General features: G+C 46.8%; 1 protein-coding gene across 1 annotated transcript in view; it reads right to left on the bottom strand.

Annotated features, from left to right (window-relative positions):
* The window catches only part of PCGF3 (polycomb group ring finger 3), a 396,460-nt gene that overhangs the window by 96,509 nt on the left and 285,059 nt on the right, over positions 1 to 14,892 (bottom strand). The window contains exon 5 of the mRNA XM_068155307.1: positions 7,673 to 7,790. Within this exon, the coding sequence (XP_068011408.1) occupies positions 7,673 to 7,781 (109 nt within the window). The 5' untranslated portion in view covers positions 7,782 to 7,790. The remainder of the gene's footprint in view (positions 1 to 7,672; positions 7,791 to 14,892) is intronic.

Genomic DNA, 14,892 nt, shown 5'->3' with positions numbered 1-14,892 from the left:
CAACTGATGTCGTCTGCCTGGACCTGAGCAAAGGCTTCGACACTGTCCCGCACCACATCCTGGTCTCCAGACTGGTGACACATGGGTTTGATGGGTGGACCACTAGATGGATAAGGAACTGGCTTGATGGCCGCACCCAAAGAGTGGCTGTCAATGGGTCCATGTCCCAGTGGAGGCCAGTGACAAGCGGAGTCCCTCAGGGATCAGTCCTGGGACCTGTCTTGTTCAACATCCTTGTGGGTGACATGGACAGTGGCATTGAGTGCACCCTCATCAAGTTTGCTGATGACACCAAGCTGTGTGGTGCAGCAGACACGCTGGAGGGAAGGGAGGCCATCCAGAGGGACCTTGACAGGCTGGAGAGGTGGGCACAAGCCAACCTCATGAGCTTCAACAGGAGCAAGTGCAGGGTCCTGCATCTGGGTCGAGGCAATCCCAGGCACAAATACAGGCTGGGCAGTGACTGGCTGGAAAGTAGCCCTGAGGAGAGAGACTTGGGGGTGCTGGTGGACAAAAAGCTCAACATGAGCTCTCAGTGTGCACTTGCAGCCTGGAAAGTCAGTCAGATCCTGGGCTGCATCAGAAGTGTGGCCAGCAGGTCAAGGGAGGTGATCCTCCCCCTCTACTCAGCCCTGGTGAGACCCCACCTGGAGTACTGCATCCAGTTCTGGAGCCCCTATTACAAGAGGGATGTGGAGGTGCTGGAACGTGTCCAGAGAAGGGCCACAAGGATGATCAGAGGGCTGGAGCACCTCTCCTATGAGGACAGACTGAAGGAGTTGGGGCTGTTCAGTCTGCAGAAGAGAAGGCTCCGAGGTGACCTAATTGTGGCCTTCCAGTATCTGAAGGGGGCCTACAGGAAGGCTGGGGAAGGACTTCTCAGGATCTCAGGTAGTGATAGGACTAGGGGGAATGGAATGAAGCTGGAGGTGGGGAGATTCAGGCTGGATGTGAGGAGGAGGTTCTTCACCATGAGAGTGGTGAAGCCCTGGAATGGGTTGTCCAGGGAGGTGGTTGGGGCCCCATCCCTGGAGGTGTTTAAGACCAGGCTGGATGAGGCTCTGTCCAGCCTGATCTAGTGTGGGGTGTCCCTGCCCATTGGAAGGGGGTTGGAACTAGATGATCCTTGTGGTCCCTTCCAACCCTGACTGATACTATGGTACTATGATACTATGATGATATGATACTATGATACTTAAGCTTTGTGCCTTGTATGGGTTACATCAGCCTGATAGACATGCTGCACTACAGAACTCTTGCTTCTGCTATACAGCTTAGCTTTACCTTGCTTGCTTCTGTGTTTGCAAGTAGCATCTTGTATGGGATGAGAACGACTTCCACGACCAGATTGCTCACAAAAACAAAAAGGGGGATTTGTGGCAATGCCGGTGACGAGCAGTGTGAGCAATCTGGCGGTGTAGGCCTAGAGCCCGACATGGTGGTAGGCCATGCTCAGCATAAGTGCAGAGCCAGCTAGCAGTGTAGAAAAACAGTGCTGTGCCTGCAGTGTGTAACTAAAACAGGACACTGGTAGCTATAAACACAGAAAGGACAACAACACAGGACATGCACCTGCATCAACAAACCTCACGTGTCATTAGTAGTTGGACCAATAATCTATAATAGTACGATGTGTGGTCACTCATAGGGAACCAATGAAGCCATGCCAACAAGGCACTCCGAGTTTATATAAGTTGTAGAAGTTCCCTTGCTACGCACTTCTGCCTTTCTTTTCCCTCCTTCTTCTGTGCTTTACTTTACTGTGCTATACTCACACCATCGGCCTGGAATACTGGAAGAATAAAGGAACAATACTCGATCATATTGGTCAGCTGTATTGACTCCAATCTCTGTCCCATTACCCCTTTGATTCTAGTTTAATGCTCTATGAATGAGCCCTGCTGGTTCTTGTCCTAGAATCCTTTTCCTCTTGCAAGATAAGAAATTCCCACATACTACCATCAGTCCTAGTATCCTATAAAACCAGCCATTATCAGGAAATCCAAAGCCCTGCCTGTAGCACCAGTCTCGGAGCCAGGTATTTAAAGAATGGATTCTTCTACTCCGTTCCATATCATGGCTGGGTACTAGAAGTAGGGAAGAGAAAATAACTTGTGCCCCAGACTCTTTCACCAACCATCCCAAGGCCTTGAAATCTCTCTTCATTCCCATCAGACTATGGGATGCAGCTTTTTCCCCATCTGTCTGGAAGATCAGTAATGGATAATAGTTATGTGACTGCACCGTGTTGGGGAGTTCTCTAGCGATATCCCTGGTTTGGGCTCCGGAAAGACTGCAGACTTGCCTACAATGAGGTTCAGCCCTGCATATCAGGCCCTGTGCTCCTGCCAGAAGCGAGTCTCCAACAACTAGAACTCTTCTCTACTTCCCTGTGGAAGAGGTTGCCATGTGCACCCCTGCCTTGGCCCTGAACCTACCACCACTTGCTGAGGGTGCACTCAATCTTGCTGTCCATATCATTGATGAAGCTGCTGAACAGCACTGGTCCTGATATGTGTGGTGAAGGCACATTATGCCCAAATATCGAATCTTGTCCCAGCATGTGGACAAGTTCCCCCTCCTTCAGGAGGAAGACAAAAGCCAAGGCATTAGCCAGGCCAGCACGCACCGAGCGCATGCAGTGCTCGTGCAAATACCAAGTATGGGCATAATTCTTGCTTCACGCTTTCTATAGGCTGAAGCCAGTTGTTTATGAGAGTGCCCATTGGTCAAAGCCAGCCTCAAGGAATCTATAAGTATCACCCAGTTGGTAAACAAGTTGTCCCCTCTTTCACTTTGTCTCTGTGCTTGCTCGAGAGAACAACTCTCGAGCCATAGCCTCTGCCATTGAGCTTATTGTTGTTAGCTTCTGTTATACATGCACGCATACTGAAAGCCTCTGCATAGTGAGAAGCAATTGTGAGGATCACCTCCAGAGGGAGGACCTTCGCTGAGCCCAAGAAACCCAGTGTGGTCACAGCCAGTCGTACCGACCGGGAGAGCCCACCTGCCACCGGAGGACTGGACCAACCCCTGAGGGTAAGATCTGCCCAGTTGCTGGGGAGAAAGGACTTGGTCGATACCGAGTCCACATATGACTAGCCCCACCATAGTGGGAGAGGAGCCGCCACGTGTGCCGCTCTGAGCCCTGTGAACCGCAGGGAAGACTAAAGCACTGTTCGTGCCTATACTGCACCAAACCCGGGACCACTCTGAAAATCCCACTATTCCTTTAAGCTCAGTAGACGATAAGCCGCTGCTTAATGCAGCTGCATTCTCTCCCCGAGGTTGTTTACATCAGCCCTGAGAATCGCTGTAGCTGGGCCAACCCTGTAGCTTTGCCTGCTGCCGTGTCCTCCGAGCCCGCCTACCGGCAACCGTCGCCCCGCCCTGTCGTGCGAGCCGACTCTGAGGGCCGACCCCACGGGCTGACCCTGACCAGGACCGATCCCTGTTGTCTGGAGGGAATCGACCGAGTCCTGAAGGGAACCTGCTTCTGAGCTAAGCCCATGTTCCATTATTCCCTCTCCACTGCTGAGGAGAGAGGAGACAGTAACCCAACGCCGCCGTCCAACTCGACTAAGAACCAGTCCAGCGACAGTAGTCTGCTGGACCTCCACCTTGCTACAAACAACAGCTACAGGGTATCTTCCACGTGTTTTCCATCCACTAGCACTCAGTTCAAAGTATCCGCGTCTAGCAGAGTAAGCGCTGACACATAGAAAGATTGTAATATTGCTGTGTATAGCCAGAAGCCGCCCGCGTCCCGCCGAGTCTCCATCTAGTGGCCAAGGGGCGGAACTGCACCCTTCATTATATAAATATAGAAATGGTCTATAGATAGTTCAATTAAGTTCTAATCATAATACTATCACAGTATCACAGTATCACAGTATCACTTAGGTTGGAAAGGACCTCGAGGATCATCGAGTCCAACCTATCAACACAGACCCCACTAACTAAGCCACAGACTAAGCCACTTGTGGAATGTATTTCATGAACGTGCACTAGAACGTGTATATAAGTTAGTGATTAATTGAATATTAATATTTTTATCATTAATAAAAATACTATTTTCATCATTCATATGTCATATTCATTAATTTATAACCTCTTCACAACAATATGGAACCCAATAAGGAACTACTGACTAGTCAGTAACACTTCTGTGCTTGATAAGTTCATGGAACAGATCCTCCTGGAAGACATGTTACAGTATCACAGTATCACAGTATAACTTAGGTTGGAAAGGACCTTGAGGATCATCGAGTCCAACCTATCAACACAGACCCCATAACTAGACCATGGCACCAAGTGCCACATCCAATCTCCCTTTGAACACCTCGAGGGACGACGACTCAACCACCTCCCTGGGCAGCCCGTTCCAATGACGAACGACTCGCTCGGTGAAGAACTTCCTCCTCACCTCGAGTCTAAACCTCCCCTGGCGCAGCTTGAGACTCTGTCCCCTTGTTCTGGTGCTGGTTGCCTGGGAGAAGAGACCAACCCCTTCCTGGCCACAACCACCTTTCAGGTAGTTGTAGAGGGCAATGAGGTCACCCCTGAGGTCCCTCTGCAGAGCCCTTCTGTCCTCTAACTGACTAACATCTGCTCCTAACTTGGTGTCATCTGCAAACTTGCTGATGACTGACTCGACCCCCTCATCCAGATCATCAATGAAGATGTTAAAGAGGATGGGGCCCTGCACTGATACCTGGGGGATGCCTCTGGTGACAGGCCGCCAGCTGGATGTGGCACCATTCACCACCACTCTCTGGGCTCGGCCCTCTAGCCAGTTCCTAACCCAGCACAAAGTGTAGTGGTCCAAGCCACGAGCTGACAGCTTAGGCAGCAGTTTGCTGTGGGGGACGTTGAACCATACAGAAGGTAGAGTGGATTAGAGATGGCCCACATAATCTCAGCAAGAAAGTTCACAAAGTTTTACTCAGTCCATGTAGTGGTTGTGAGCTGCGCATTCCCATCATTGTATGCCAGATGTCAGGCACTGCAATCATCACAGCTCTGGTGAAAACGCCATGGTCACAGTAAACAGGAGAGTCAGCCTCAGGAGCAGAAGGATAAGCAATACACTCCAGGGATGGCAACTATTGAGGAAAAGAGACCAACCCCAGTAAAGTTTCTAATTTATAGTGAGCATGATATTTATGGTATGGAATACTTCTGTTGTCCAGCTTGGGTCAGCTGTCCTGGATTTTGCTCCTCTTAGCTTTAGTGCCTGGCTAACTTGAAACTGCTGAAAACACTGATTGCTATGGAGACTTGCATATCATAGCTGGCCACAAATGAAAACCAAGTGCCTTAGCAACTTTGCTCTCATTGAATCAAGTGCTGCAGTCTTCTTAAACATTTCCTGAATAGAAAATTGATTCTATCCCAGCAACACCAGGACAGGGATACTGGTGGATGAAAAGTTGGACATAATCTGGCAATGTGCACTTGCAGCCCAGAAAGTGAATCATATTTTGGGTGTCATCAAAAGAAGTGTGTCCAGCAGGTTGATGGAGGTCAATCACATCCTCTGCTCCACTCTTATAAGACCCCACCTGGACTAGTGTGCCCAACTCTGGAGTCCCCAGTATAAGAAAGATATGAACCTGTTAGTATGGGTCCAAAGGAGGGGCACAAAATGGTCAGAGGCCTGGAACACCTCTCCTATGAAGAAAAGCTAGGAGAGTTGGGGTTGTTCAGCCTGAAGAAGATAACATTTTTAATGATCATGAAAAATGACTTCTCAGTTCAGAGAAGTGATGTGTTATAGCTATGGTAAGAAAATTATTTCTAATTGGAGTCTTCCTAAGAAAACATACTTAAATTTGAAACACAGTCCCATTCATAAAGTTACAAGAACATCATTTGAAATAGATCATCAGCATATTTACTTGTACTGTTCAACTTTCTCAAAAGATGTTATAGAAACTGCATGCCTAGCCAATTTACTGTTTATCATGGATGCACATAGAAGAAGAATATGTTATGATAATGAACCCTAGGCAAAAGAGTAAGTTCTTTTTCCTCAAGTCAGATGCTTTGAATAATTTTGTTCAAATGCAATTTAACTTTTCACTTTCACAAAGTACTTTGCAATTAGACTTCAATCAGAAAATAAAATGAGGAAAGGTCTTTAGTTAAAATGGATGCAAGCGTAGCATGCTTTTATAACTGTTTCAAAGTCTATACATAGCCACATATTTTATTAAAAGAAAAACAGTTCTCTCATTTTAACCGGTACTTCTCTTTTTTCACTAATAGCAATACATTACAGTATTAAGATTTTAGTGACCTGAAGTTCTAAAAAAACTCCAGCTGAAACCTCAGAAATTAAAAAAGATCAAGTTACCTAAATTATATATATTTTATTGTTATTATTTTAAAAGGTTAAACATCTTTTCCTTAAACAGTGATTTCTTTAATCTTACGCAGCCTTGCAACAGCCCTTACTGTAGCGCCATGTACTTCAGACATGATTGCATATTTGAATAAACAACAGTTAAAGCAAAAAAAAACATTAGATTTGCTTTGTTTATGTATTGTATTTACATACTTAAGATGAAACTACTGTTGCTAATAGAGGTTATTATTGGACCAATTCTAGTAATTTTGCCCACTAAGCCCAGATCTTGCATAACAATCTTCTCCAGTAGCATATACTAGCAGATCTGGTTGCAAGGGTGGCACTGTAACCTGTTTGAACCAAGTAAACAAAAGAACCAAACCCATCTTCTAAAACCACTAACTTCTCACTTGCCAGAAGTAGATATCCAGATTTAAATAAGGAGATACCAACCCCTCCTAAACTACATTCAGCACAGGAAATCTCAGTTTGTCAGAAACAAACTAAAAAGACACAAATGAAGAAACAAAGTGAGAAAACTCACTTTCCCTATAGTTGTTCTTTAAAAACCCTTCCACCCCATAACACGAGGCTCTGTCTGCCTTCAGAATTAAGGGTAAAACCAAAAGCAACAAAAAATTTTGAAAACATAAATTTATAATAAGGGACATTACACAAAGATTGCTCTAAAAATGCATTCCCGAGAAATGACATGACCCATGTTAACTGAGCACACCTGCTTGCAGGATTGCAAATAAATAAATATAGTGACCCTCTATCAAGACTAATTTTAATAGTTAACTACAACATTACAGAATTTGGGACAAAGCAAAGCAAAAGCCCGGATTAGGGTTCTAAATGCTTTACTCAGAACACCAAGGAAATTGAGATTTTGAGCACATGGAGAAGGGACTCAAGAATGATCTAAAAAAGGAATGGGAAGAAAACCAAGAAAGCTGATGAACAACATCTAGAAAGCAAATGTAGTGGAAAAAATTATCTCCAGCAAAACTGAAACATTGCATCATCTCATATTCTTTCTGCAAATATGATACATTTCTTCCAATGTTCATCAGAAAACCTTCATTCCTAAACACACACACATTACCATTTACTATATATGGTTTCAACTTTGTTTTCCTGATTTGTCTCACAAAAAATATATTTTTGTTATTAATTTCTATGCCCATAGTAAATCTTGCATTATTCTGGCTGATACACAGTAAAATGTTAAAATTTAACTAGAACTGTTAGAACATTTAGCACACAAAGTAAAAAAAATACAATTTTTCTTACTCACAGCATTATATTGCTACTTACAAGTATGTAAGCATTCTGTTACAGTGGTGGCATCAATCAGGTATCCGTTGCATAAATGACAGGTTATATGGACATTAATGTCCCAAAGCTTAATCTTTCTAGTCATCATCTTTGGTATCTGTGAAAAAAAAATAATAAATCACCCACACATTACATAGTAACTCAGATGTACTCATGAGGTAAAAGTAGTTTTGGAATAAATGAGTAGCCAAAATTTACCTTAAAGATATGCTTATGTAGATAGCTTCAGACTGTTGTATATTTATGAATATGTTTTGAGAGAGTACTACATTTTTAAAAGATGAGAAAAATCAATGGTGAAATAATTGAAATTACACTATTTTACATGTCAAGTTTTCAGAGTGGAAGAGTTCTAGTACACTATTAACACTAACCAAGTGTGATGGGTTAGCTTTCACTAAATGCCAAAATCCCATCCATATGCTTGCTCACTCCCCCTCCTCAGTAGAACAGGGAGAGAAAGTAGGAAGAATAGGAACAACAAAGCTCATGATTTGAAATAACACCAGGGTGATTGCTTACCAGTTATGACCACACGCAAAACAGAATTGACTTGAGGAAAAATAATTTATTGCAAATTAAAATTAAAATGTAATTATTAAGTCAGGTAGCAGGAAACAAAAAGACAAATATTAAACCAACACTTTTCCTCCTCCCCTTTCCCATGCCCAACTTCACTCCACTCTAGACTCATCCACACCATCCATGCCCCCCCCCCATGCTGCACAAAGGAGATAGGGGGTTTCTAATCAGATAGATCAGAACCTATACCAGGGAACTCAATTACTTCTTTCTAAACCTTATTTTATAGCTAGGTTTCCATGTAACAATAGCCACCACATATTTTGCAGTTTCAATATAGCAAATGACATCTCCAATTTAAAAGTCTGTATGAACTACACACATTTCTATAGCACGGAAGAGCTATTTATGAATATTTATGAGATTACTTAAACTGTCATTTGAACCACTAGCCAAATAGGAAGCTAGCCATTCTGAAGGTAATTGAAAGCTTAATTTTTAATAGGTAAAAATAGTTAGAAAGCTAAAAGCATACCTAAAATGGCAAACACCCAAGCACAAAAATTAAATATAACTCTAGTTATTTGATTAGGCAGGAATTCGGCCAAAACTGTGGATGCACAAAGTGAATCCAAGCATTAATCGGGATGAGAAGACAAAGGTATTATGGTAAAAACTGAAATAAAGAAATAATTTATCTTCTGGAGAACACTGGATATTTTTTCCCCCTATATATTGCTCAAGCAATGCCAAACGAGGTATCAACCAGCAAGAGCTCAGGTAGGATAAAATTTAAGAAGATGTGAATTAACTATTAAAAAAAAAAAAAAAAGCGGGTAGCTTAATTAAAGCAATTTTTATTCAGAGAAATAGAGGATAGCTCCACCGGGAACACACATCGAGATCAGGAGCCATGGAAGGGCGCAGACTGCTGCCTTTTTAGCCTGAAGGACCCACGCGGAATCTCTACGCTTGGCAGGGATCGGCTCTCTCCGATTCTCCATGTGTTCGGGATCGTTTGGGCTCCACTGCGTGCCGCGGCAGTTTAAAAGCCCGCAGCAGCTCGCGGCAGATTCCGTTTCAGCCCGGCTTCTCGCTCAGATGCACGCGCCGCCACGCTTTTTTTAAAAAAACTTTCTCCAGTAGGTCCCGTGGGCAGGGCTAGCCATGGTGGTAACTCGCCGCAATAACTCCTTTAAAAAGTCAGTCTCAACTCAGACTAAGGGGGAATATAAGCAGATAAGTAAGTGTCATAAGCAAGAGGTAGGTGTCCAGGTATCTAGCTGCAGACGGTGCTGGAGCCTGGCACTTGAGATGCAGGGTAGAGGGAACAGCTCCTGCATTAGGTGTGAGCAGATCGACTGTCAGCCGGACTGAAGGACGAGGTTGCTAGATTTAGAGATGTAAGCAATTGTAGAAGGGTGATGAACCTGAGTAAGCAGGCTCTGCAGGCCCCCCCAGTAGAGGCTGGTTATCCAAAAAGCAGAGGGGAATGGATGCAGGTTCCTCTCAAAAGACACAAGGTTAAACCTCCTTGCCTCCCCTCACCCCCCCCCACTGCCCTTGGAAAACAAGTATGGGGCATTGGAGGTTGAGGGTGAGGTGATTCTGATATCGGAGGACACACCATCTGGGGTTGTCCTTGTGGCAAAACAGCCTAAGGTAAAACAGCCTAAGGTTCAACAGCCTAAGGTTAAACAGCCTTTCCTCGGCATCAGGACTTGCTCCCTTAAAAAAAAGAGGAGGGTAATTGTTATTGGCGATTCCCTCCTGAGGGGAACAGAGGGCCCCATATGTCGGCCAGACCCTACTCACAGGGAGGTTTGTTGCCTTCCAGGAGCCATGGTTGGAGATGTTACCAGAAGACTGCCTGGTATGGTGCAGCCTTCTGACTATCATCCCTTGATAGTTATGCAGTTAGGGAATGATGATGTTGCAACCAGAACTCCCAGGGCTATCAAAGATGACTTCAGGGCCCTGGGAGATCTGGTTGAGGGGTCAGGTGCACAAATAATTTTTTCGTCTATACCCTTAGTTGCAGGAGGGAATACCATAAGGAACAGGTCAGCAGCTGAAGTCAACAAGTGGCTTAGAGGCTGGTGCAGTCAAAAGAATTTTGGGTTTTCGATCTTGAAAAACTTTCTGCTTCACCAGGCCAGCTGGCAAGAGACGGAGCACATCTGTCCCAGAGGAGGGGTAAGATCAGAGTGTATGAGAATGGCCTATCCCCCAAAGGGAAAAAGATTCTAGGAAGGGAATTGGCAGGTCTCATAGATAGGGCTTTAAACTAGTTTCGAAGGGGGAAGGGGCTGAAACCAGTCCCCCCAGGCTGGGGTCTGGGGGTGATAAGTCAGAGCCAGAGGTGAAACCAGCAGCCCGGATGAAGTGCAGGTACACTAATGCATGAAGCATGGGCAACAAACAAGAGGACCTGGAAGCCTTGCTGCAGCAGGAAAGTTATGATGTAGTTGCCATCACAGAGACGTGGTGGGACGACTCACATGACTGGAGCACTGCAATTGATGGCTACAGGAGAGACAGGCAAGGAAGAAGGGGTGGAGGGGTGGCCCTTTACATCAGGAAGGCACTAGATGCCATTGAGCTGGAGATCAGGGACAATTGGGTTGAGTGCCTGTGGGTGAGAATTAGAGAGAAGGCCAACAGGGCTGACATCCTGGTTGGAGTCTGTTATAGACCACCCAAGCAGGAGGAAGATGTTGATGAGTCATTCTATAGGCAGCTTAAGGCTGTCTCAAGATTTTTTTAGTAAGAAAGACTACCCAAAAATGTGGGGTCTTATGAAATCCAGAGAAGCAAAGGGCACAGTCAGAGTGAAATACTCATGAAAGGTCTTTGCCGGGAGGTTTAGAATAAACCAAAGCAGGTTGGAAGAGACCTTCAAGAACATCGCGTCCAACCCATCAACCAATCCAACCCATCCAAACAGCTAACCCATGGCACCAAGTACCCCATCAAGTCTCCTCCTGAACACCTCCAGTGACGGCGACTCCACCACCTCCCCAGGCAGCCCATTCCAATGGGCAATCACTCTTTCAGCATAGAACTTCTTCCTAACATCCAACCTAAACCTCCCCTGGCGCAGCCTGAGACTGTGTCCTCTTGTTCTGGTACTGGCTGCCTGGGAGAAGAGACCATCATCAGCCTGTCTACAACCTCCCTTCAGGTAGTTGTAGAGAGTGATAAGGTCACCCCTGAGTCTCCTCTTTTCCAGGCTGAGCAATCCCAGCTCCCTCAGTCTCTCCTCATAGGGCTTGTGTTCCAAATCCCTCACCAACTTCGCTGCCCTTCTCCGGACTTGCTCCAGCAAGTCAACATCCTTCCTGAACTGAGGGGCCCAGAACTGGACACAGTACTCGAGGTGTGGCCTAACCAGTGCAGTGTACAGGGGCAGAATGACCTCCCTGCTCCTGCTGGCCACACTGTTCCTGATGGAGGCCAAGATGCCATTGGCCCACTTGGCTGCCTGGGCACACTGCAGGCTCATGTTCAGCCTACCATCGACCAGTACGCCCAGGTCCCTCTCTAACTGGCCTCTCTCCAGCCACTCTGACCCCAACCTGTAGCTCTGCATGGGGTTGCTGTGACCAAACTGCAGAACCCGGCACTTGGATGTGTTAAATCTCATGCTGTTGGACTCTGCCCATCGATCCAGCCTGTCGAGGTCTCTCTGCAGAGTCTCTCTACCCTCCAGCAGATCAACTCCTTCCCCCAGCTTGGTGTCATCAGCAAATTTACTGATGATGGACTCAATGCCCTCATCCAGATCATCAATAAAGATGTTAAAGAGCATGGGGCCCAGCACTAATCCTTGGAGCACACCACTCGTGACTGGCCACCAGCTGGATGTGGCACCATTCACCACTACTCTCTGGGCTTGGCCATCCAGCCAGTTCCTAACCCAGCTCAGAGTGCTGCTGTCCAAGCCATGGGCTGACAGCTTGGCCAGCAGTTTGCTATGGGGGACGTTGTCAAAGGACTTACTGTAGTCCAGGTAGACTACATCAACAGGCCTCCCCACATCCACCAGGCGGGTCACCTGCTCATAGAAGGAGATCAGGTTGGTCAGGCAGGACCTGCCCTTCCTAAATCCATGCTGGCTAGGCCATAATCCCTTGGCCATCCTGTAAGTGCTGTGTGATTGCACTCAGGATGACCTATTCCATGATCTTGCCTGGCACTGAGGTCAGGCTGGCGGGCCTATAATTCCCTGATTCATCCAACTGGCCCTTCTTGTGGATGGGCACCACGTTGGCCAGCTTCCAGTCCTCAGGGTCCTCTCCAGTGAGCCAGGACTACTGGAAAATGATGGATAGTGGTTTGGCCAGCTCATCTGCCAGCTCTCTCAGCGTGCTAGGATGGATCCCATCTGGTCCCATGGACTTGTGGGGGTCCAAGCTGCTAAGGAGAGTCCCAACCACCTCCTCATGGAACATAGGGAAACTGTGCAGCTCCCTGGCTCCTTCTGCCAGCTCTGGAGGCCAGCTGTCAGGAAGACATTCTGTCCTTCTAGTAAAAATTGAGGCAAAAAGGTGTTAAGTATCTCTGCCTTTTCCTCATCCCTTGATACAACATTTCCCTCCATGTCAACCAAGGAGTGGAGGTTGTCCTTTCCCTTCCTCTTGCTATTAATATATTTATAGAAGGACTTTTTCTTGTCCTTCACAGTAGAGGCCAGTTTAAGCTCCAAATGTACTTTTGTCTCCCTAATTTTCTTCCTACATGATTTGGCAACATCCTTAAACATTCCGTGGGTTGCCTCCCTTCTCTTCCAAAGGTGATACACCCTCTTTTTTTCCCTTAGTTCTATGAAAAGTTCATTAACCATCCAGGCTCGCCGTCTGCCCTGGCGGCTCGTCTTCCGGCACATTGGCACAGCCTGTCCCTGAGCCTTCAACAATTCTTCCTTGAAGTAGGTCCAGCTCACCTGGACCCCTTTGTTTTTAAGGGCTTTATCCCAAGGAACCCTCTGAATTAGTTCCTTGAGTAACCTGAAGTCTGCCCTGAAGTCCAGAGTGGAGGTCTTCTTGCTACACCTCTTAGCTTGACCAATTACCGAAAATTCAATTATCTCACGGTCACTGGACCCCAATCACCTGACCTTGTTCTCATGGGCGACTTCAACGTGCCTGATATATGCTGGGATCTTAATATAGCAGAGAAGAGGCAATATAGGAGGTTCTTAGAATGCATGGAGGACAGCTTCTTATCCCAGGTGCTGCGAGAGCCTACCACGGGCAAGGCTATGCTTGACCTCCTCTTCACCAACAGGGAAGGGCTGGTGAGTGATGTGGCGGTCGGAGGGTGCTTAGGGGCCAGTGACCATGAGATAATTGAATTCTCATTATTTGGTCAAGCTAAGAGGGGTAGCAAGAAGACCTCCACTCTGGATTTCCGGAGGGCGGACTGCAGGCTACTCAAGGGACTAATTCAGAGGGTTCCTTGGGATAAAGCCCTTAAAAATAAAGGGGTCCAGGAGAGCTGGAACTGCTTCAAGGAAGAATTGTTGAAGGTGCAGGGACAGGCTGTGCCAATATGCGGGTAGATGAGCCGCCGGGGCAGACGGCCAGCCTGGATGGTTAATGAACTTTTAATAGAGCTAAGGGAAAAAAAGAGGGAGCATCACCTTTGGAAGAGAGGGGAGGCAGCCCACGGAATGTTTAAGGATGTTGCCAAATCAATTAGGAAGAAAATTAGGGTGGCAAAGGTGCATTTGGAGCTTAGCCTGGCCTCTGCTGTGAAGGACAACAAAAAGTCCTTCTATAAATACACTAATAGCAAGAGGAAGGGCAGAGACAACCTCCACTCCTTGGTTGACATGGAGGGAAATGTTGTATCAAGGGATGAGGAAAAGGCAGAGATACTTAACACCTTCTTTGCCTCAATTTTTACTAGAAGGACAGAACGTCTTCCAGACATGTGGACTCCAGAGCTGGCAGAAGGAGCCAAGGAGCAGCACAGTTTTCCACTGTTCCACAATGGGGTGGTTGGTGGTCTGCTCAGCAGCTTGGACCCCCACAAGTCCATGGGACCAGATGGGATCCATCCTAGGGCACCGAGAGAGCTGTCAGGGGAGCTGGCCAAGCCGCTCTCCATCATTTTTCAGCAGTCCTGGCTCACTGGAGATGTCCCAGAGGACTGGAAGCTGGCCAACATGGTGCCCATCCACAAGAAGGGCCGGTTGGATGAGCCAGGGAATTACAGGCCTGTCAGCCTGACCTCAGTGCCAGGCAAGATCATGGAATAGGTCATCCTGAGTGCAATCACACAGCACTTACAGGATGGCCAAGGGATTATGGCCTAGCCAGCATGGTTTTAGGAAGGGCAGGTCCTGCCTGACCAACCTGATCTCCTTCTATGAGCAGGTGACCCGCCTGGTGGATGTGGGGAGGCCTGTGGATGTAGTTTACCTGGACCTCAGCAAGGCCTTTGACACCGTCCCTGATAGCAAACTGCTTGCCAAGCTGTCAGCCCATGGCTTGGACAGCAGCACTCTGAGCTGGGTTAGGAACTGGCTGGATGGCCGAACCCAGAGAGTGGTGGTGAATGGTGTCACATCCAGCTGGCGGCCAGTCAGTAGTGGAGTCCCCCAGGGATCAGTGCTGGGCCCCATGCCCTTTAACATCTTTATTGATGATCTGGATGAAGGCATTGAGTCG

The sequence above is a fragment of the Melanerpes formicivorus genome, unplaced genomic scaffold (assembly GCF_026170545.1).
Source record: "Melanerpes formicivorus ecotype bairdi unplaced genomic scaffold, bMelFor1.0.p_v2 SCAF_31, whole genome shotgun sequence".
Classification (NCBI taxonomy): Eukaryota; Metazoa; Chordata; class Aves; order Piciformes; family Picidae; genus Melanerpes; species Melanerpes formicivorus.
This window is presented reverse-complemented; position numbering and strand designations above follow the sequence as displayed.